General features: G+C 40.0%; 2 protein-coding genes across 4 annotated transcripts; one reads left to right on the top strand and one right to left on the bottom strand.

The window, feature by feature from the left end:
• Positions 1–3748: 3748 nt before the first annotated feature.
• Positions 3749–19852, top strand: dixdc1a (DIX domain containing 1a). Of its 2 annotated transcripts, none has more exons than XM_050063872.1 (16): positions 3749–4092; positions 4205–4384; positions 10402–10559; positions 10676–10821; positions 13551–13640; positions 13890–13943; positions 14043–14093; positions 14358–14462; positions 14585–14638; positions 14737–14826; positions 16680–16757; positions 17151–17312; positions 17491–17557; positions 17746–17854; positions 18091–18199; positions 18430–19852. In XM_050063872.1, the coding sequence occupies exons 2-16, from the start codon at positions 4362–4364 to the stop codon at positions 18511–18513; spliced, it is 1380 nt and encodes a 459-aa protein (XP_049919829.1). In that variant the 5' UTR covers positions 3749–4092; positions 4205–4361; the 3' UTR covers positions 18514–19852. The 2 variants fall into 2 exon arrangements, with proteins under 2 accessions (XP_049919829.1, XP_049919821.1); XM_050063864.1 differs by having other exon boundaries at positions 3750–4092; positions 14734–14826.
• On the bottom strand, positions 18666–22864 carry pih1d2 (PIH1 domain containing 2). 2 transcript variants are annotated; one of them, XM_050063896.1, is made up of 5 exons: positions 22407–22864; positions 21322–21451; positions 21003–21233; positions 20600–20874; positions 18666–20459 (listed from the first exon to the last, which is right to left on the bottom strand). In XM_050063896.1, exons 1-5 carry the CDS (start codon positions 22587–22589, stop codon positions 20325–20327), a joined length of 954 nt encoding a protein of 317 aa, XP_049919853.1. In that variant the 5' UTR covers positions 22590–22864; the 3' UTR covers positions 18666–20324. The 2 variants fall into 2 exon arrangements, with proteins under 2 accessions (XP_049919853.1, XP_049919861.1); XM_050063904.1 differs by having other exon boundaries at positions 21322–21448.
• Between the last annotated feature and the right edge of the window lie 61 nt (positions 22865–22925).

Here is a 22925-nt window from a genome sequence, read left to right as displayed (position 1 = left end):
CCCATCTTCTGATGGCTACTTCCAGCAGGATAACGCACCATGTCACAAAGCTCAAATCATCTCAAACTGGTTTCTTGAACATGACGATGAGTTCGCTGTACTCCAATGGCCTCCACAGTCACCAGATCTCAAACCAATAGAGCACCTTTGGGATGTGGTGGAATGGGATATTCACATCATGGATGTGCAGCTGACAAATCTGCAGCAATTGGATATTCACATCATGGATGTGCAGCTGACAAATCTGCAGCAATTGTGTGATGCTATCATGTCAATATGGACCAAAGGGTCCGACCCAGTACTACCAAGGTGTACCTAATAAAGTGGCCAGAGAGTGTATATTATTAACTAGAAAGTTAATAACAGTCTATAGAGGTTTTTAATTGTAGGGGTCATGTTGATGGTTACAACTTTTTTGTCTAAGCATCTATAACTTGCTGAATTTTTGTGTCAAAGCTCTGAAATTTTGACACAAAGGCCCCTAATTTTTCTACTACAAATAGCAGTGTTTCCAACTCCTCCGTCTGTATCACATAATTTATTAACTGATGTCAAAATACAAGGAGCTCCAACAGGAGTGAAGAACTAAAAATTACACGTTTACGAAAAGCACACATAAAAACTGATACATACACTAATAACCAATTCATACCAAGGTCTAACATGCCAGATGTTAAGTTACTTACATGGAGTGAGTCCAAAGTAAGAGTGTGCTGCCTCAGCCAAGTAACCCATCAAGACATCCTCTTGCTGCACATTGAAGACTTTTACACTGCTGTGATAGCCCACACAGGACAGCTGAGCTGATCGTCTTTCTCTGAGGTTTTGTATTTATTTATTTATTTATTTATTTACTGCAGTATCGGCTCAATGTCACATGGCAGATAAAGTATTCTCTGGGGACAGACCTTACTGTCTTTCTCTGCCTCACTTAAGCACGTGTGTAAGCACACCCCTGTCAGCTTTTCTCACCAACTCTCCCCGCATTCGGAAAAAATAAGTAAAATAGACAGAAAATGTGTTTAGCTGTTATTGGGTTTAGTTGTAACACTTTCTAAATATCTGTTACAACCATCCCCACCTCTGTCAGCCACTGTTTAGCTAGCTGAAGCATCATGGTGGTTTGAAATGAATAAAGATGAAATGACTCACGTTTTACCCCGGAGACTTCTCTCCTATTTCATAAGTTACAATTCTCAATTCAACAGTTTGAGGACTGATCAAAATAAAGACTTGGTCCCAAAAAAATACTTTCAAACCTGAAAATTAGTATTTTTGGCTGTAAATTCTGCACATTTCTTCACACAGATATGGCATTTTACATTTCAGGTCAGGAATGAGGGGTTATACATTGAATGTATTACATGACTCATAGGTCATCCCTTTTAAGTGATGGCGGTGCTGTTACAACCATCCCATTGTTCCACCCTGTCTCCCAGAAATTATGTTTGTATGTCACTAAACTAGTAATAGTAATTCGTAATTACATTCTTGTGGCAATGTAATGGATACCTAGATTATGTTTAGAGACAATGTTTCTTTCAGATAACGAAATACTACATAGGTGTACCAGATGGGCTTTAGAAGGAGGTGGTGTGAGAGGGTGGTGGATGTTCAAAGCGCAGGACCTTTGACATCAGAACTTTTGCATTCACGTCCAGACTCTTGTCTTTGGTTCAGACAACGAATGTACTTCAGTTAAGGTTAGTAAAAGATCCCAATTTGAATTAAATGTTAATAAAAAAAAAGGTTTCAAGGTGGTGCTGTTACAACCATCTCATTGTTCCACCCTGTCCCCCAGAAATTACATTTGTATGTTACTAACCTGCTTTCTTAATTACAGTCTTGTGGCACCGTAAAGCATGTAATGAATTACATTTAGAGACAATGATTCTTTCAGGTAAAACACATTAATGTACTGCAAAGGCTTCACAAGAAGTGGTTAGAGAGGATGACGGATGTGCAAAGCGCAGGACCTTGACACCAGAACTCTAGGTTTTTGTCCGAACTCCTGTTCAAAAGCACTTTGGTTAAAGGTAGGAAAAGATTGAGATTTTGGTTACTTTTGATAAGAAATGTAATAATAAAGACTTTTGTCTTAGGGTTAGGCATCAGAAGCACTTTGGTAAAGGTTATTTAAAGATCATAATTTCAGTTCGATATCAATAAAAAGGTGAAAAATTTGATGATGATGCAGTTACTACAAGTGGATGCTGTATTGCTCGATTGCCTAATGGGTGAAAAATAGATAGATAGATAGATAGATAGATAGATAGATCATTTCAGTGGAAATTTGTCTTTGGCTTCTCTCAAAAATCAAAGGTACAGACACACAACACAAAACACCATTAAAAATATACAGTTAAACAATATGATACAAAAGTGCAAATAGGCAGATAGGACCAATAAATATGTTTTCAAACATTTTACTGATTGTTCAGTTACAACATTTTTGCGACTTGTCAGTTACATTAATTAGTCAAATTTTCCTTTTTATGTTCATAGAAAACCTAGTTTGCTCAGCAATACGTTTCCCTTAAAACATATTTGCTGTTTCAAATTAGTTTAATATAAAAGTAAATTCTAAGAGACAGGTTCTATTGTTACAACCATACCCGGTCTCTCCTATCCGTGATCATAAATACTGGTAGTAGATGTTATGTTTGAGCTACTACAGCACCAAAATATTGATTTCAATAAAATGCCATTGTTGCCAAGTGTTTGTATTTACAATATTTTGGCAGTCTTATGAAACAGAATAGGAATATGACACTTGAAGAGCCTCATTTTTTTTATTGTTCTTATTAATTATTATCAGCGTCTTTAGTGTGATGTTTTCCAAGTTATAGCAAAAATGTTTCTTCATACTCTAATGTGAGGAGAAGTGTCTAACCGCTCTCGCCTCTGCTGTTTGACACAGTGTAAATCTAATGTGTTAGTCTGGTGGTCGCTTTCATGGCTCTGTATAGCTGAACAGTAAAGTAGCTCATTAAAGCGTGTGTTGATGGGACTCATGCAGAATTTAAGACACTGTCATTTTGTTCTGGGCAGAACTGCAAGCTGCCACACAAAGACCTATTTTACATCCTAACTGATGACACCAGCAACATTTCTAACAGATTAATAAAAGCGTGCCAAAACGCCTTTGAAAAGAGGATTTAACACTTAGCAGCACATGTCATTAAAAAAAACCCTTTTGTTTCTGTTGCCTGCTGCTAAAATTATAAATCTGGCATGTTTTACATTGTGGTTGAATCTGATGGCTCAGATGTTTCAGAGCATTCTCTAAATAACTAGAATCTTTTTAAGGCTTTTTGTCCCGGTTGCAGTAAAAATACTCTTCACAGCATACCGCATGAATTTTTTGAGAAGAGCTGTAATTGTAGGCTGATGTTTGCATTCTATAAATAGCATTTTCTGTTTGCTTTTTTTCCTAAGTAACTCCTGACTTCTGTTGACTCTAAATATATCATTAACATCTCACATGTCTCAGCTTGCTTGGTATGTTGTTGTTATGCAAGCCTGTGACATAGCCAACAAACCACATTTATTTTCATATCTCTTTGTCAAACCACGTGCTAGTTCTCTTTGTAGCTGCAGTGACATACAGTACACAAAAAGGCAAAGGGAAAGGAGAAAGGAGGAGAAAATCTCCCTCCTCCTCCTCCTCCTTGTGAAAGGAGAGAGCAGTGAGGAAAGGAGGGAGGAGGAATGAGGGATAGGGGGGAGGGTAAACACACCCAGACAGAGCCATGTCTGACATCCTCGCTCACTGAAAAGAAGGAAGGACTGATACAAAGCCAGTGCGACTGAGCAGAAGAGATAGAGGGGAAGGAGGGAGGGAGGGCAGAGGGAATAAATGCAAAACGACCGGCAGAGAAAAAAGGGGTGAAAAAGATGCACAAGAGCTGCATCAGTTCTCGTCCGCAAGGAACAAAAAACATTGTGTTCCTGAATGGGAGCTGGTGAGCTCAAGCACAAGGCGAGTGCAATGAGAAACCAGGCAGACTTCAGTCTCTGGTGTTGCTGAGCACCAGTCCTCTCTCCCTCTGTCTCTGTCTGTCACTCTCTGCCAGCCAGGACTGAGCCTTGGTATGATTTAGTCGAAGGGTTCAGGGCTTTTGATTAGGATTTGGAGCTTTATGTTTTAGGAATATGCTGCTGGAGAGGATTTGAACGTGCTGTTATTTCTGATTGAACACAGTGTGCGACGTGGAGACGCCTCTGGTTGCTGCTTTCAGGGCTGCTCCCCTCCCTGCTGTCTCTGGCTGTGTTTGGGGCTATGGTCCTGACTGAGAAGCAGAGCATCACCCAGATGCGGGGCTGTGACTGTATGGGAGGTTAAGCCTGTAAACACCAGCATGGGAGCCAAACAGATGAAATGGTAAGTGCTGTTTTTATAAATGATTATTTTCACACTATGCCAAGCAGGCTGCCATTTTTGTCCACTGTGTGCATCAGTAGCACAGATATACAACACATCAGGCCTAAATTCAGAACACTATACATCATCTTTATCATCTTCATCAGCATGTTGGGCTCAGTCTTCGTGTTAGTTTTGCATTCCACCAACAAAATGACGCTGATACCCTAACTGAGCGGGTTATTGTTCAGTGTTTACAGTGCAGTAGGTGTGGGTGTGTCCCTCCCTGTCTGTGTGAGCTGAGCTGCTATTGCCTAGCAACCACTGTCTCACTTCATTACCGGCTCTTCTGTTTCATGATTCAGATAAGGATCAAACATATTAAATTATATTCACATAACAAATACAAGATGCCTTTTTATTCTACATTAAGGCTTGCTTTGGACTGTAAACATCTTAGAAGCCACAGTCTTTGCCTAGACTAGCTACAGTATGTACCAGACAGGCCAAAGGGCTACTGTGTTGAACTAATCCTTTGAAATTAACCTCTAACTGGTTAATGAATAGACTTTTCTTGCTGATCAGCGGCGGTGGAAGAAGTACTCAGATACTTTGGAAAAGCACTAAAACATGATGTAAAATTAAACCATTACAAGTCTTGCATTTAAAGTACAGAGGTAGGCTATTATTAGCAAAATGTACTTAGAGTATCAGAAGTAAAACTACTCCTGCAGAAAAACTGTTGGGTCGGGTTCTTCCAAAGGGTTACAGGATAAATCTGAGCGATTATGAGATGATTAATGGAGGACAAAAGAAGAAAAATCTAAATTGCTACCACACATATTTGTGTTTATTTTTAGGAGTTCATCTTCTGTTCTTTGCTTTTTTGTGAGATATTGGTTCATTTTAACTCTAGTACCTTTTTAATACTCGGAATGTTATGGAAATTAAACTATCTGAGAAGTTTAGACGCTAAATCTCTCAAAGACATCTTAAACATGAAAAAAAGGCCCCAAACAGACACTGCTTTTTAGATATAAGGAATCACCATGACAGGATCCCGCTAATCCTTAGTAGTATATTCACTAATCTAAAAATAAGGCCTTAATTTGTATTGAAATTGTTGTATCAATCTTTCCAAGGTATTAAAAAATAGGATCAAAGTGGGATTTTATTATTTATTTTTCTGACGTTGCATTGCAAAATCTCTTAAAACTTGTCATCTGTTGTTTTGAATTTTAAATTATTATTATTATTTTTTTTTTAGTTATTGTAAAATTTGTCTCAAATTTCATTGGGACCGGCATTTAAAAGGTCTTAAAACATCTTAAATCTAACTTGCTTTAAGCTGTAAGAACACTGTGTGAGCTAAGCACTGGTTTAATCATTAACAATGTATTGTATTGTGTTTTATATTATTATTATTTTTTATTTTTTCCCCAGTTTTGGTTGTTGTAAAATTGGTCTCAAATTTCATTCCGACCAGCATTTAAAAAGTCTTAAAACATCTTAAATCTAACTTGCTTTACGCTGTAAAAACCCTGTGTGAGCTAAGCACTGGTTTAATCATTAACATTGTATTGTATTTTATAGGATTACCATGTTTGTATGTAATATCTTAATCTGAGTAACTACAGCTGTTAGATTAGTGTAGTAGAGTAAAAAGTACAATATTTCTCTGTCGAATGTCGTGAATCAAAAGTAAACCATACCACAAAATAGAAATGTTCAAGTGAAGTACCTCAAAATTGCACATAAGCACAGTACAGGGTAAATGAATTTAGTAACTTTCCACCACTGCTGATCAAATGATGTTAATCTGTTGCACTGAAGCTCATCTCTTGCAAATCCCAGCGCTTAATCTATGGCTTAACTCACATGTTCCAAATCTATCTGTACGTATGTGTTCTTTTGGTGCAGCAGACAGCAGCGAGCATTGAAAACGAATCTGTTAGTTTATTGAACTGCCGCAGCCGGCAGAGACCACGATAGAGGGTATCTTGATAATGTCATCGTCTGCAATGACAAGATTAGTCGAAGGCAGCTGCTTTGATCCCCTTTGCAGAAACACTTAGGGATAATCACAGCAGCATCTGATAAGACTCTCAGTTCATGTTTTTATGTGACCTGGTGCAATTACTACTTCTGAGAAGCTTGGAGGACCAAATTATCTAAAGTTTCTCTGTGTGTGAATGTAGCCAATTTCCATGTGACAACACTCCCGTAAATTAAAAACTGAAATAATGTCTTCACTCATATGCTGGCAGCAGGATAGCAACTGTTGGTTGTTCCTCCACTTGGGTCCAGATTGAAATAACTCAACAACTAATGGATAAAGTGCCATGAATCAATGGCACCCCCAGAGATTTCTTTTATTGGAGTGGCCAGATGGGGCCACTGAAAATCTTAGGGCTGGCACACTAAAACCAAAAGCCAGAAGTGAATTTCGGGGATTTGATTACGCTGTTGAAGTATATAGGCTAGTTAAAAGTTATGTCAATATGGAGAGGTAATAATACTGATGTACCTTGGTTTCCTGTCATATTGTTGATATTATTATCTGATGTGCATAGACTAATACTGGTACAGTTAACATTTTGAGATCCCCAAAATTCCTGTTTTAATGTGTTATGTATCTGCATACACATGTATTAGGCAATTGATTGTTGCTTTCCCTTAAAAGACAAATATACAGCTTTGATTTGAAGGAGTACATTGATTGTAAGGAACAAAATATTTACTGGGAACAAGCCTTTTCAAGTTCAGGTGAGAGGTGAGGTGAGAGTTTAAGAAACTTCTTTAAAATGGCCGTGCCAGTGCCCCCTAACTTTGGAGCGTTATTTATCCTCCATCCTGACAAGCTATGCCGACATGTATGGTACCAACGGATGTCTTAGTTTGTCTCGCTTCACAGTGTATCAGGGGCCGGTTGCACAAGGTAGCCTACCTGAAGTTTGCTCCTTAAGTATGACGCTTAAGGTTTAGTTTAGGTTTAGGTTTCCTTTGTCAAGGAAAGACGTCGAGGCATTAACTGCACTGAAGAGATTTTATAGTGGTAAAATTCTGCTGTTTCCGTGGAGATCATTTGTTTGCTTGAACATGCACTTATGCACTTGGTCTGATAGCAAAAAAAATGGCAGAAGATAAAATGACATGAAAACCAAATTGGTTGGAGGAAGAAAGAATCCTACTTCTAAAGAAATTCAATGAAGGAAAAAACAAACTGAAAAGTAAATACGATCTGAAAATAACAGCAAACATGAAGCAACGAACAAGGGAGGCAATTGCAACATCTGGATGGTAACTTCACCACGGTGTTCAGCAGACAGATGAGGGCGTTTGAAACCCGGTGGATGATGCATGACACAGTTGACTTATACCTCGCCAACAACTGACTGGAAAGGTCCTGTCGCATAAAACCAGAGAGCAATCATTAAATGTAAAGGGACTTCCGAAGGTCTAGTGATCCAACTCCAGGCGTTGAGACAATATATAAATTGACCTCTGGCCAAATTTATAGTGCAAAATCAATTGCTCATCATTAAAAGTGTTCATCGGGTTCTCCCAGCCATGAAACACTCTTCTCAGGATGCGTTCATTTTCCTTATTTATTGCCATCAACTCAGCCATGGTGTGGTTAAGATGTAGTCAGAGGTACCTTATGTTGTTTTTCTTTGGTTGCTAAGGTCCTCTGTGCAACAGTTTAACGAACTTTAGGCAATTCCTTAAGTATAACACCAATATAAGGAGAAAAACTTTAAACCATAACTCAGATTTGAAGGAAAATCTTCACTTAAAGGGATAGTGCACCCAAAAATGAAAATTCAGCCATTATCTACTCACCTATATGAGGAGGGAGGCTCAGGTGAAGTTTTAGAGTCCTCACAATATTTGCAGAGATCCAAGGGGAGAAGGGGTAGCAACACAACTCCACCTAATGGAGGCTTACGGCGCCCCAGATTCAAACGTCCAAAAACACATAATTGAAAGCACAAAATATCTCCATACTGCTCGTCCGTAGTGATCCAAGTGTCCTGAAGCCCCGACATCAGAAGTTGTTTGGAAAAACGTCAAACTCTGTTTTAAGCCTCATTGTAGCCTGCAGCTCTAACTGCTTCTCTGTGCAACACAATTATGTGTTTTTGGACGTTTGAATCTGGGGCGCCTTAAGCCTCCATTAGTTGGAGTTTTGTTGCTACCCCCTCTCCCCTTGGATCTCCACAAAGGATGTGAGGACTCGAAAACTTCACCTGAGCCTCCCTCAGCATATGGGTGAGTAGATAATGGCTGACTTTTCATTTTTGGGTGCACTATCCCTTTAAGATGCTTTTTGCAACAGACCTCCGAACTTTTGTGCTATCTTAAAAAATTGTATCGGGCCACAGCCTCTTAAAAATAGTAATGTCAGCCTTTAATTATTTTTGCAAGGGGGGTCCAGTGAGGGGGGCAGCAGTTGTATCAGGAGGGCGATGGCCCCCTCCGGCTGGCCCTCGTGTTCGCCACTGTGATGAAATGAGGTACAGATATCTATGGTGCCCAGATGATGAATCATAATCACTTTGGTGATACCGCCACCATGAGGCATTGTGGTTTTTCGTGAAACGTCTCAGCAACTATTGGATGGATCGACATGGCATGTGGCACAGGTATTCATTCTTTGTCAGGATAAATTCAAAAAACTTTGTGATCCCTTAACTTTACACCTAGTGGCAGTATCAGGTCAAATTATTGTCTAATATTATTAGACACATTTAACACTTTGATTTTTGACCAAATACCTGCTATACCTGCTATTACGTAAATTTTAGGATGCATACCCATTGACCCAAGGACATGAACATGGAAAACCTTTGAACCTGCTTAACATCAGCACATAAGCATTGTCATTTTAGGCATTTAAGCATGCTGATATGAGCATTTAGGCCAAAGTTGTGCCTTATTACAGCCTCAAAAGCTGCTAGCAAGGCTGCAGACTGTTTGTCTTGTTTCCAGCTTGTTTGGTGTCTGAGAGATACAACTTAGGTACGCATTATGGTAAGCAGCCACGGGAACATATGCACAGTTATTCAATAAAGAGGCAGCGTAAGCTCAGAAGTGACAGATAATACAACTGTTAACTGTCTGTTGTGATATTAGCTTGCGCTGAGTAATGCTATTAGATAAGCAGAAAATCTCATCGGCTGCAATCTAAATCTCTCTGCATATGGGAAGAACATGTTAAACTGTGCAAATGCAATCCCTCAGGACATTCTTTGGTTTCTAAACACAGCTTTTTTTTTTTTTTTTTTTTTTACCCCATAGTTAAGTCCACAGTTATTTTTTCCCTCTTAGTTTTTTGGCCTCAGGAGCAGGGTGATGAATTGCTCTCCTTCTCTCTCCCTTCTCCATCGTAGAGTTTAGATCTGTTTCCGCAAACGCAGGCTTGTTTTCCCATGCAGACACAGAGGGGGAAAAAGAAGGAATCCCATGCTAAAAGACCATGCATAATGCCATAGGTCACAGGTCGCAGTAGCTGTGTCCTGTTTCCACAAACACAGCAGAGTGAAGATGACAGCCGGCCTGAACCTCAGGCGGCTGGAGATGCTCTCAGAAAACACAAAATGCATATTCATACAAACTACAAGAAAACCAGCCACTCAGAAACCGTACGAGCATTATGTTTTGAAATTATGGCCAAAGGGGGAGCAAACTATGTGAAGAATTTCCTGTGGGAAAAATGACAGTGTTGCGTGCATTCCTGTTCCTGCTGCGTATTTTCTGAACAGGTTTCAATCCCTTTCTGTTGCGTGTTTTTATTATTTTTTTATGTGGTGAATAATGCGTGATACACTTTATTCCTATGGGCATAACATGTTTTAAAAACAAATATGGTTTCAAATATTTAGCCCAGATGTGATTAATTCACATTTTTATGCTCTTTGGGGGGTTATTAAAGTGTATATCTCCATTTTATGTTGCTAGGTTTATTTACTGTCGTTCATTTGGCAGAGATGCAAACACACACACTCATTCCTGCCTGTGCCCACCATCTGTTTCAGTCTCAGCTCAGCCAGCCCTGCTCACTCCCCCAAAGAGGAGTATGTTATCACCCAGTCAGCTGACACCCCTAAAGAAGAAACACTCCATGATCAGTCTGAGGACCAGGGGGAACTTCAGGATGACAAATCTGAGCTGACAGAGAAGAAATCTGTCACAGGTTGGTTGGCTGCACATCAACTCTTGTAGAGCAAGTTACGAAGCAATGAATCGCTACAAAGGGGAAAAAAACAAGCTCCCTTGCCTCATCTCCCCCTGTACCTCTCTTCCTTTCAGAGGATGTGTCTCTGTGTGGATTGTGTCCCTCCCTCGGGCACGATGTGCAGGAGGAAGAGAAGTCCTGGGAGGAGCAGCTGGACGCCCACCAGGAGCAGCTGGAGAAGGAGATGCAGGAGGCCAGGAGGATGGTGTTCCGCCTACAGGTAAGTCCTGGTGATGACACACTTAAAAACCAAACTGCCTGGTGATGACACACTTGAAAAACAAACGACTGCACTTCTAATGTGAACACACTGACAGAAGGCACACAGAATATAGCGGCAGCAGATGCAAGGTAACAGCTCAAATATAGCACACGGTGAGATTTTGATCTTCTTCTCACACCTCCAGTGTTTTTCAGGGGTTCAGATACATTAAATGAATTTAAGAGAACATGAATAAAATTATAAAAGCACTTTCAAATAACGAGGAAACAAATAAACGCCTAATTCATTTCGAACTCAATTGTTTTGTGAAACATTTGGCTGAGAACGGACATGCTACATCCCACTTAAAGTCTCGACTACATCAAGGCACACAATGATCACCTCACCAGACTTTTATTTATTCATATTAATGTGACACTATTTATAATTCTTTAACATGTGGTCATGCTGACAATTAACCTCCATTTTTCCACTGTAAAATCAATATACAGCTGGTCCAAGTGTATGCAGTGCCACACACATTCAGCGCCCTAGGCAAGCTAGTCCTGCCCAAAGAAAATTATCATTATTTTAATTCTATTTTATTTTATTTCATTTCATTTCAATTCATTTTTGATTTAATTGAATTTAATTTAATCTAATTTATCTTATCTTATCTTGTCTTATCTTATCGTATCTTATTTCATTTCATTTCATTTTATTTTAATTCAGTCTATTTTATTTTATTTTATTTTAATGTATTTTTATTTTTTTTTATTGTTCTGTGCCTCAGATTACTTTTGCCTTTTCATTTTCTTCCACAAAAAATGGTTTTAATGTCTAATATCTGGAAAATTTGCAAAATATGTCAAAATCTGTGCTTTTATTGTAAAATATAGTTGCTGCTTACAGGTTAAGTATATGGTAATCCGCAGGTCACCAGACTATCGCAGGGCTGACACATAGAGACAGACAACCATTCACGCTCACATTCACACCTACGGACAATTTAGAGTTATCAATTAACCTAATCCCCAATCTGCATGTCTTTGGACTGTGGGAGGAAGCCGGAGTGCCCGGAGAGAACCCACGCTGACACAGGGAGAACATGCAAACTCCGCACAGAAGGGCTCCCACACCCGGGATCGAACCGGGAACCCTCTTGCTGTGAGGCGACAGTGCTAACCACCACACCACCGTGCAGCCCACTATTTTAGTATATCGTGAATTATTTATAAAAGTATAAACACACACTACCTGTAAACAGTGGTTTTGCTGCAGATGGGTAAAAAGTATGTTAAATTTGTAAAAGGGTTATATGAAATTATAGAATACATATATTGTCCACATTTTTAATATACAGTACATATCTATTATTATATATTATAACCAAGAAACAAAAGCATGGAGCGTATACACTCTGAACCCACAACATCCAAACCCACCCTGCCTCTGCTGAAGCCTGACCTGCACATACAAACAAATGAACTGCTAAATATATTTAATACACATGAATACACAATATATACAGAGTCAAGATAGACTGATGATAATAATCGGGTGTTGCAAGTGAATTAACAGTAACAGAGTGGACCTGAACAAGTGAAGAAAGAAGGAAAAAATTACTATGATAGGCACGCACAGGCATTATATCACATTTCTTGACGTATAGACATTATTATAATAGTCCAGGAATAGTTGCCATACTTTATGGAAGGGTTAGTCTTGCTAGCAATGATGAAAAGGCCAAAGCACGGGTCTGGGCTCGAGATCTCTTCGGGCCACATCAGACATCGCCAACTGCAGCTCTGGGAACAATACATATGTAGATATGAAATAATGACTGTACTGGTGATATACACTCCTCATATTTTGCAATAACAACGACGCGCCTGTTAGTGGCACAGCTGCAACAAGTCAACACACTGTGCAGTCCTTACAGATACCCCATACTGTCATTTTCAAACCTAATGCAATATTTATGCTTAGCTGTCTTTGTGTTTGTCTTCCCGAGGTACAAATTAGCGAAACGCATTTTTGATTTTATATATTTGAGTCTTAGTTATTGTAGGCTGGTTCCAGACCTCTGAATCACCACTTACATCTAATATTTGTTCAGCAATTCAATACAGCACATGTCCTACGTGTGCCCCCGCCATCCATTGAAATCTACACCTATGTTCATGTAAAAAAAAGAAAAGAAACAGAAATAAAGTTGGTATACAGTGATCCCTATGGCCTGGTATTTGATATTAAATTCGGAGTAGCTGTGATACAAAAGGAAGAAAACAATACAGTAATATATAAGAAAAATAAATTAGTAACTAGTATTTATGTATTTAAAAGAGGCCTCTATTTTAATAAGATTAGCAATATTGCTGAACCCTTCAATAGTTTTCATTATTCAGTCTGATTATCTTGTGTTATGTTTTGAATATGTCGAGGCATATAGCTGTGTACTGTATTTGTGGGTTAGAGCAGATGAGAGGCGGAAGTCTGTATGTATTCCTCCAGGCTTTTCAATAGTATTTCAATTTGATACAGCTCAATCCAGTTTAATTCACCGTCTCTATCAGCTGAAATGGAAACCTTGTTGTGCAGCCAAGTATAAAAATCCCAAACTGCTGTATTTACGAATACAAATACAGAAATAAATTAGGCTTCTCTGCCATGTTTATTTAATTATAACTGCTTTCAGGCCTTCACTCACTGTGTATCTTTATATGTGTGTGTGTTTTTGTCCTCAGGCGCTGCTGCTCCACGGCTCCCTCCCTGAGGAGGACCAGGATGGATCTGTGAGCTTCGGAGATAACCGGGCTAACGCTGAACAGCAGCTGGTACAGTGCCCTCTCTCTGCTAACTCGAGAAACCAACACTTGCTCGCCACTCTGTGTGAAGTGTCAGTGTCAGCCCTTCTGTTGTGATGATGTTTGCAGCCATCACTCCTCCTGAGAGTGGCTACTGTAGAGCACAATTGAATCTCTCTGATCTGCTGGGGCCGCTGTCATGCAGGCACACTGGCTCCTCATACGTTCTGACATTTTTCCATTCTCTAATTACGCTGCTCATACCCTCTCCCTTTGAAGGTTCTAATCCGCAGTCGCCTGGACCAAAGCATGGAGGAAGCCCTTGATCTCAAGGTACAGTTAGTTAATGTAATTAGGTTTAATATAGATGAGCTGTCTTGCAAGCGAAGAGCCCTTTTCTCTAATGCCTCTGTTCATTTCTGTGGCTCTTAGAGGGAACTCCTGAGAAACAAACAGGAGGCACGCCACCTTCAGGCCATCAAGGTAAACCTCTTACTCCAATTTTGTCCTTTGTGTGTGAATTAAAATGGATTAAAGGATATAATTCAATCTATTCCACTCTTGCGGTGTCCCAAACCAATGATTCTGCAGTTTCCATTGCACAGAATGAATGTTTTTTTTCATTTCTTTATGAAGATAATAAAGTTTAGAGGGTGGTGTGTGCTGTTGATGAGGCAGGTGGATGCAGTGTATCTGTATTCAGGTCCTCTCTGGTCGCTTCTTTGATCTCCCCCTCTTTCTCATTAGGATGCTCTGCAGCAGCGTCTGGCAGTGCAGGAGGATGCCGTGCTGCAGCTAAAGCAGGAACTACTGAGGTGCAACATGGCCAAAGATCAGCTGGAAGGGGAAAATGTGAGACAAGCGATGATTTCCGTTTGACACGATAAAATATTTGACTTGCTTGACCCGCCGATGTGGGTTTATGGGAGAGCAATGTAACACTCATATATAATGCCGGTGTTATCTGTTTGCAGGCAGAGCTCAAACACAAGCTGAGTGAACGAAACAAATTACTCAGTGAATACGAGGTATCCTTATTATTTACACTTCAGTGCTTTTTTTTTTTATACATACACACGTGTGCAGACTCACTTAATGTTATCCATCTCTCTTGTCACAATAGCAGCAGCTTGGGAGGAAGGACAGGATACTGCAGCAACAGCAGCAGAAGCTTGATGAAGCTCAACATAGAGCACATGAAGTCAGTCTTGGACGGGTAGGGATCATGATACGTGTCAAATATTTCAACAACATATGTTTGGATGTAAATTACATGTATCGTAATAAGAATAATATTAATTAATAGAGCAAAATCAAGGTAACAAAATTACCGAGCTGAACAAGTCCCAAAAGGAATATGTATAGTTTTTTTGGGAACAAGTAATTAACCTTAACAACAATTTGTGTACACAACATAATTAACTTGCGCGCACAATATAAAAATAAAATTCACCTTTCAAGACTTTAGGGGCTCCGCACAAACTACTTCACACAAGACAGCAAATTATACTCAACAAATTATAACATCAAAACAGGAAACAAAAGACATTAAGTGAATCAGAATAAAACAAGTATAAACAATTCAACTAAAAACAAACCTTCAAGTCACGTAGCTCTATGATTATAGTACATTTTATGAAAAGAAATTTAATGGATAAGGTTGTTTATATTTGTTATTTTCGACAAGTCTTAAAATAAGATCATGACCAACAATGTCTTGCTCGGTTTCTTGGTTCTTTCCAACAACTCTACCGTCTCTGTGGCACCAAGTCCCAAGCCTGTTGGTTTCTACTGAACTTGTAAATCTTTAAAAAGCAGTCACAGATACATCGATCAGCCAAAACATTAAAACCACAGACAGGTCAAGTGAATAACATTGATTATCTTGTTACAGTGCAATGTTCTGATGAGAGACCTTGGGTCCTGGCATATATGTGGATGTTACTTGACGCGCTCCACTCACCCAAACATGGTTGCAGTTCGAGCAAACCCCCTCATGGCAACAACACTCCCTATGGCAGTGGCCCCCAAGCAGGACAATGCGCCATGCCACACCACAAAAACTGCTCAGGAATGGCCCGAGTAACGTGACAAAGAGCTCAAGGCATTGACATGGCCTCCAAATTCCCAAGTACCCCATGCGACTGAGCATCTGTGGGACGTGCCATTACCCCAGACGTACTGCCCATCCACGGTGGGGCCTCTATAGATTGGACATAGCTCTGACATGTCAAGGGATGGACACAGGAAGTCAGGGGATGCCTCATGGTGTCTGGCACCAGGGTCTTCATGGCAGATCCTTCGAGTCCGGTGGGTTGCGAGATGACGTACCAGTATGTCCCAAGGATGCTCGATCAGATTTGGATCTTTGGAGGCCAGGTCGAGGCCTTAAGCTCTTTGTCAAATTTCACGGACCATTTCTGAGCAGTTTTTGCGGTGTGGCATGGCACATTGTCCTGCTGGGGGGCGACTGCCAGTGGGTAGTGCTGTTGCCATGAGGTTTACTTGGTCTGCAGTGGTGTTTGAGTGGGTGGTGCATGTCAAGTGTCATCTACATGAATGCTAGGACCCCAAGTTTCCCAGCAGAACATTGCATTGTAACAAGATGATCAATGTTGTTTACTTACTTGTTATTTAATGTTTTGGCTGGTTGGTGTACGTTCTCAAGTCTTCTCAGTATTTTCCTAAAAAAGTTGGGTACTGTGGTTTTTAACAAACATTACTCAAACAGAGGTAAAAAGTGCATTTGTTGAGGACTATTTTCAGCTGTGGATTATTACAAATTTGTATTTACAGCAGCAGAATGGTGTGTGAGGGATTTTCTCAAAAATAAACTTCAGTGCGCCTGTGTTCATTGTTATGAAGACACCTGTCACATAGTGAAACAGTGACTCATTTATGCAATTTAAATAGCTTTTTATACAACAATGGAGGCTTAATGCACAGAGGAATAAACTTTATCAGGCTTTGGGCTGATGTTCTTTTCATTGTGTTTGTTCATAATTACATAATTATAGAATATCACCAGCTTCATCCACCATATTTACATGTACTGTTGTCCATTTGCAGTCATTCAGGAGTGAAAGTGGTGGTTACAGTAACTCGGTGGCTTCGACATCTCCTGCAGTATTCCAACACAGTGCACCAGTACGTACCCTTTTTTAAAATTTAGTCTTTAATCAATACTTTCAATTGCTGTTTATTGTCATATTTCGATGGCTTGTTGTGTGGAAGCTCATTTCTGGTAGGAAAGACATTGATAAAAAGTAATGCATGACAAAAAATACCAAACTCATGGTCAGTCAGAATTATGAGAAAAATGAAAATGTTGACTTAGTCGAAATTATGATATACCATATTAAATTAGGAGATAATTTAAAATGTTGAGGCACAGTTGAGTGAAAACTTTGAATCTTTGAGTGTGACTTTTTATGCATTTTTATCTTTCTTGACGGGAATGGGCTTCCATACTTCTTGTCTTATATGAAAAGCAAAGTTTTTATAGAAATTATTTGACTATCAGGATGCTGTTTGTCACAGGGGGAAGAGCTGCAGCTGGTCAGGGAAGCACTGCGTAGCCTGAGGGACAGCTTTTCTGGCCATGACCCCCAACATCACACCCTGGACACCTTGGAGCAGGGTGTGGCCAGCCTCATGGACAGATTGCACACTTTGGACAGCCAGCGCAGACAGGACAGAGGGGTATACACACACGCACACACACACACACACACACACACACACACACACACACACACACACACACGCAGAGCATTTCAGAGTAAATCTTAAGAAGTAGCAACACATCTGCCACCTGATGAGTGAGTCAACAACAAATGGCATTCAGCTGTTTACCATGAGCAATTGGTTCTTCTTCCAGGAGGAATTTAAATCACCGGGACGCAGAGCCAACTCGACAGACCGTGACTCCTGGCCGCAAAGCTCAAGTAAGACAAACAAAATCCTTGTTTTGTTTAGGATGTGCCATCCTCTGCAACATCTCAACTCTGCCTGTTAAATCTAATTGTGCATTACACAGCTATGTATGGAGAGGGTTCTTACTGGCTGCGAGACCGGAGCCATTTTAGACTCTAGTTGCTAAAAACAGTGTTTGTGATTTTGTCATTAATTCCAGAAATGGCCCACTCACACAGCAGCCCAGGACTGGACACCGCCGTTTCCACTAAAGTGCTCTACTTCACTGATCGCTCGCTCACTCCATTTCTGATTAACATCCCAAAAAGGTGAAAATAAAAACACTTTATATAACAGTGTTGCTGTTCCACCACTGTAGTGTGCATTCATTTTAAGCTAACAGCTGTTTAGGTTAGTGCTACACGCTGAGGACACATCTTGATGCAGGCATGACCTAAGCTACATATAGCTGCTTTAGTGTTTATGCTGGTTAAATGTTTATCTTAGAGAGTATCTATGTGGGTGTTTGTGTGCATAGATCATGACTGACAGTGTGCTCCCACAGGCTGGGTGAGGTGACACTGCGAGACTTCAAGGCCGCTGTGGACAGACAGGGCAGTTTCAGATACCACTTCAAGGCCCTCGACCCAGAGTTTGGCACAGTGAAAGAGGAGGTAGGCGTGGGAGCAAAATTATAGCCCCTACTTCTTTTCACATCAGCTTCAGCAGGCAAACATAAAATGGCAGTTGTGGAGTGAGATATGCTAATAATAGCTATGGCTGTGCTGTACTTCAAAACACTGCAGGATAACTGAGCAGTCATTTTCACTTTCTATCCAGACCTTTATACGTTATGCATGTGAGTATCTCTCAGATATGTAAATGCTGGTTGTTGGATGTTCAGGTATTCCAGGACGGAGCAGTCGTGCCTGGCTGGGAGGGGAAGATTGTAGCGTGGGTAGAGGAGGACCACGGAGAAAGGAGGTAGAGCCCAAAAAAAAACCACAGATCACCACTACAAACCTCAGTTGTTCCCACTGGACCAGGATTTCACTGAAAATACTTGTGATGCCATAAATCGAGACACCCCAGGTGACATAGATGCACTGGTCAATTTTGAGATTTTTGGCTTTTTTGATTTCATGCCTTATTTCAGGCTAGTGGAAAGAAAACATCCCAAAAAATGTTTTAGTTCAGATTTCTATTCTGTGATGTATGCAAAAAGCACATATTTAATTAGATCATGTCTAATTTGCATATTTAAACATAAAAATTCAGAAAACTGGTCGTACAAAAAAATAATTGTCTTAATGTAAGAAAACGGGAAGTTTCATGGTGATATCTATTATTTAAATTTTCACCCTGGTGTCGTGTCTTTGTTTAAAAATGTATGGAATTTTAAATACGTATCTTTAAAGGCCATTTTCTCAAAAGGAGTTTTTCTCATACTCTGAGCCAAAAACTCTTAACCTCAGTCGCACTTACATACACCAAAGTTTCCTGTTTTGTTCCTCTCTATATTATTTAAGGTTTTAACAGAGGGGGGTTATTAATATATCATTCATAGCCTGATTTATAGAACATTTTATTCCTAAAAACAGGGTGATAGTAGATTTTTTAATGGCTGTTGACAGTGTTTTCAGATTTATGGATGGATAAAAAGAATTCCCTCTGTAAAAACCTTTGACTTTAAAAGGAAAAAATGGATTTTGAAGCTGGCTTTATCCAATGTTCAGGTGTTTGTACTGGAAATGTACACATATCAATGAATATTTAATTATGTAATGCCTCATTTGCATAATAACATTTCAGAACTTGTATTAAAAGAGATAATTGTCTTACTGTAAGTAATCAACTGGGGAGGTTTCATGGTGATGAGTTGAAAATGTTCACCTGGGGTGTCTCCCTGTAATAGAGAAAAGTTATAATACAGCTAACTGGGACCAATGGATCTTACATTGTTTCGATACAAAACCATGTTTTAAAAGTGAATGTTTCATAAGCAGAATCTGACTTGACATTTGGGTGCCACATTATTTTTAAGGGATGGATATTAGACATTGTTTGCAGCTCATGAATTAATATGTGCGACTGCCAATTAATGGTCAGTAATGTGATACTTGAAACTGAAATATAAAATAAAGCCAACGTGATTTACGATGAATAACCCGAACTGTGCTCCATAAAGCTGTAATCCGTGCATAGTATGCAAACCTTAAAATAAAAGTGTTTACTGACATTTTTCACACGTTCCAGATTGCCAAACAGTGATGTTGTTGTTCTGCATCAATTTTGATGTTTTAATAAACATGAATTATTGCATGGATCATTTTGTTCTCAATTATTCCCCGGGCTGACAGTAATGACACTGTACTCCAGCTCGGAGCCATTATACACCTCCACTCGTACACCCACACATTAATAAACAAAACACACAGATTGTTATTAAAGTCAGTTAATTTTTGGGGGGTTAAGAATTATATTTGCTGCTGCAGATCAGCCCACACAGCACAAAGGGACACAGTGGCACATTTGTCCCAGTAAAAATATTACTTTTGATCAGGGAGCAGATCAGTTTACAGGGGAGCTGTTTATTGTTTGTTAGCTGGAAGTCCCTGCATAGCATAATGTGCTCACAAGGCTTTTCAGATTGCATAGCAGGAATTTAGTTTGTTTTGGTTGTTTACTTTGAGGTATCCTCCGTGTCAGAGTTTACTCCGAGCTTTACGGTTTCTTCAGCTCGTTCCCAGCTTGACTGTTCACCTCTCTGTGCATTTGTGTCTCCATCAAGGCAAATTGTCAGAAAACATCCACTCTCAAAGTCAGCCTCCGTTTCTTCTTGTTAAAAATGGCAGACGCAGTATCTTCGATCACAGTTTTGGGGAATTCCAGAAGTAAATAGTAGACATCCTCCACTTCCAGTAAGATGTCGTCCTGTGGAGAAAAATACATTCAGCACACTGTTTGACTTAGCCAATTATATATTTTCCTCATGACATCCAACTTTACACTGACACACTTTGGATCCTAAAGTGGTTCATTATAACTGTTCAAGGGAGTGTGTAACCACTAACCTTGGAGATTCTCAGCTGGCATTCTGACACGGAGCAAACCTTTGGCAGCTCCACTGTCAGCTCCATGCTGTGAGCAACTCCTTCTGTATCGGTCTTCACCTCGAGTTGGTACTCTGGCTTCTGAGGCTGCACAAATGTAGTGGAGATGACCTGGATCAAATCCTTCTTTTTGTGCTCCACAGGTCTGCAGATAATTTGAGCTGCCGGGTCCTCGTGTTGTTTCTCTGAGCGTAGAGAGGAGATCTGCTGCAGAAGGGCAGCTGGGGTCTGACTGGCTGTAAAAAGAAACACTATGGATTATTAGAAACTGCTGTAGAAGGTGAAAGATGATTCACCTGCAGCAGCAAAGAAAAATACAGAGGGCTTGTAGCAGCTTACTGGGGTATGAGACTTATTGCTCTACCTGTGCCTGCTTGTTTGGAGGTGTTAGACCACTGTTGAAACCCAAGCCGGCGGTACAAGTCCTCTAGGCTATTTTTTGGGCCACAGCTGACGACAGTATACCGCTGAGATAACGTCATCCCATACTGCCGCTGGGCAAAGCTCAAGGCCAGTGTATACACCTCTGTTTTGTCTTTCATACTTTCTTGCAGCACAGTAGGGTTTAATGCCACATCCAACACAGTGTACACGCCTGCAAAGGAAAGTAATCAATTTATGAGCTTCCTTGTTTACATCATGTAACAGTTGTGCTTGTGATGCAGCACAGCTTTGTCTTTTACCTCGACCTTCATCTGTGTCTGTTTCCAGTTTTCCTGCACACACAGGTAAAGGCCTGCTGGGATCCTGAGGTGCAGGCACACGTTTCCAGCTGCATATGTTGATGTACAACGACCCTTTCTTGGGCTCCTGCTGAGGACACAGATGTACCGTCTGTCATTAAAAAAGTAAAATCACACCCTATGTCTAATCTATAAACACACACTGCTGTGGCAGCTTTTGTATTTGGCAGTTAGTCAATGAAGTGATTAGTCCACCAACAGAAAATGAATTCAATTTTAGCTTTTCAAAAGTGAATATTTTCTGTTTTCAGTCTTATATGACAGCAAACTGAATATATTTGTTGGGTGTTCGACTGTCGGCTGGACAGAGCAAGACATTTAAAGACATTGCAGTGGGCTTTGGGAGCTTGTGATGTTTGTTTCTCACATTTTATAGACCAAACAAATAATCGATAGAATAATGAAGAGGTCAATAAATACTGATCAGTTGCAGCTGTGGTAGACAGACAGGCAGGTGGAACTCAGATCTACCTGATAGACCTTTGTCACAGTGGACTTATTCCCTTAATAAAAAAAGGTGTGTACATTTATTTTATCATCAACAATGGCTGCATTTAATTTGGTGTCACCAAACTCTGTGACCCTTCAGACTCTGTGTCTTTATCCCATTTTTTTTTTGATAGCAGCATGTCGCCTTCAATGTATTTTGATAAGAGTAAGACATATTGATGTAACCTGTCAGATCCTGTAATGCTAGAGGATAAACCACATGAAAAATATCAGAGGATTAGTGTTCTGTACACAGACCTATACACTACAATTTCTGCTGACACAGCTATCAAAAACTGTTACCCTCTATGTACCTTTTATTTAATCTTAATAGCTAAATTGTGACCCAATCAAAACACAATAAAGGAACACACCTGTGTTGAGCAATGGGGTCAATATTAATGAGACACACCTGCGCTTTCCCTGCTGTGACACGAAGTATTTCCTGTGAGAAATCTATTATGCAGGCTTGACAGCTAAAGTTAACTGGTTACCATTTCTTATTAAGTTGCTACCTCTGATGTAGGCTAACTTACCAGTATTTCAGTGCACAAGCAGGAGTGGAGCTCAGGCGGTGACCTGAACGCAGCACCGTCCTTCATCTGTTTCTCCATGAAGCTACGGTAACCTGCTGGGTCATTTTCAGAAAGCTCATCCAACATGGACCAGAACTGGTTGACCTGCTGTAAAACATCTCCTGTACTGCCGGTGGAGGACATCTTCAGGTGACTGTCTTAGTTTGGAGTTAGCAAACTAACGTTAACGCTAGCAAGGCACTAGCTAGTTAATGCTGGCTGTCTGATATTAAAACGAAAGCTGAAGTTTGTGAGTTAAAGTTAGAAAAATGAGTTTGTCTGCAGTGTTAAATGAGTTTAAAAAGACTCTATAAACATGAAAGTATACAAAAAGCGTAACAAAACTATTCCTGTGTTTACTACAGCCTAATATCTCTAATGCTAGTTTAGCTAATGTCAGTTTAGCTAGTGTTGTCAGTTGCTATGGAAACAAGATGAGAGGAGACGTTACATAGACGCCACCTGGTGGTGAACAGCAGA

This window comes from Epinephelus moara, chromosome 2, assembly GCF_006386435.1.
Source record: "Epinephelus moara isolate mb chromosome 2, YSFRI_EMoa_1.0, whole genome shotgun sequence".
Taxonomy (NCBI): Eukaryota; Metazoa; Chordata; class Actinopteri; order Perciformes; family Serranidae; genus Epinephelus; species Epinephelus moara.
Note: the sequence above shows the minus strand (reverse complement) of the source record. Positions and strands in the feature narration are given on the sequence as shown.

Bases quoted from the DNA above. Each gene is read 5' to 3' on its own strand.
- pih1d2 (XM_050063896.1), bottom strand. From the start codon at position 22,589: ATGTCCTCCACCGGCAGTACAGGAGATGTTTTACAGCAGGTCAACCAG. The intron at 21,234-21,321 runs GTAAAAGACAAA...TTTCCTTTGCAG, and splicing joins AGACACAGATGAAGGTCGAG to GCGTGTACACTGTGTTGGAT. The intron at 20,875-21,002 runs GTAGAGCAATAA...TTCTTTTTACAG, and splicing joins CTCCAAACAAGCAGGCACAG to CCAGTCAGACCCCAGCTGCC.
- dixdc1a (XM_050063864.1), top strand. From the start codon at position 4,362: ATGGGAGCCAAACAGATGAAATG. The intron at 10,822-13,550 runs GTAAGTCCTGGT...TTTTGTCCTCAG, and splicing joins GGATGGTGTTCCGCCTACAG to GCGCTGCTGCTCCACGGCTC. The intron at 13,944-14,042 runs GTACAGTTAGTT...TGTGGCTCTTAG, and splicing joins AGGAAGCCCTTGATCTCAAG to AGGGAACTCCTGAGAAACAA.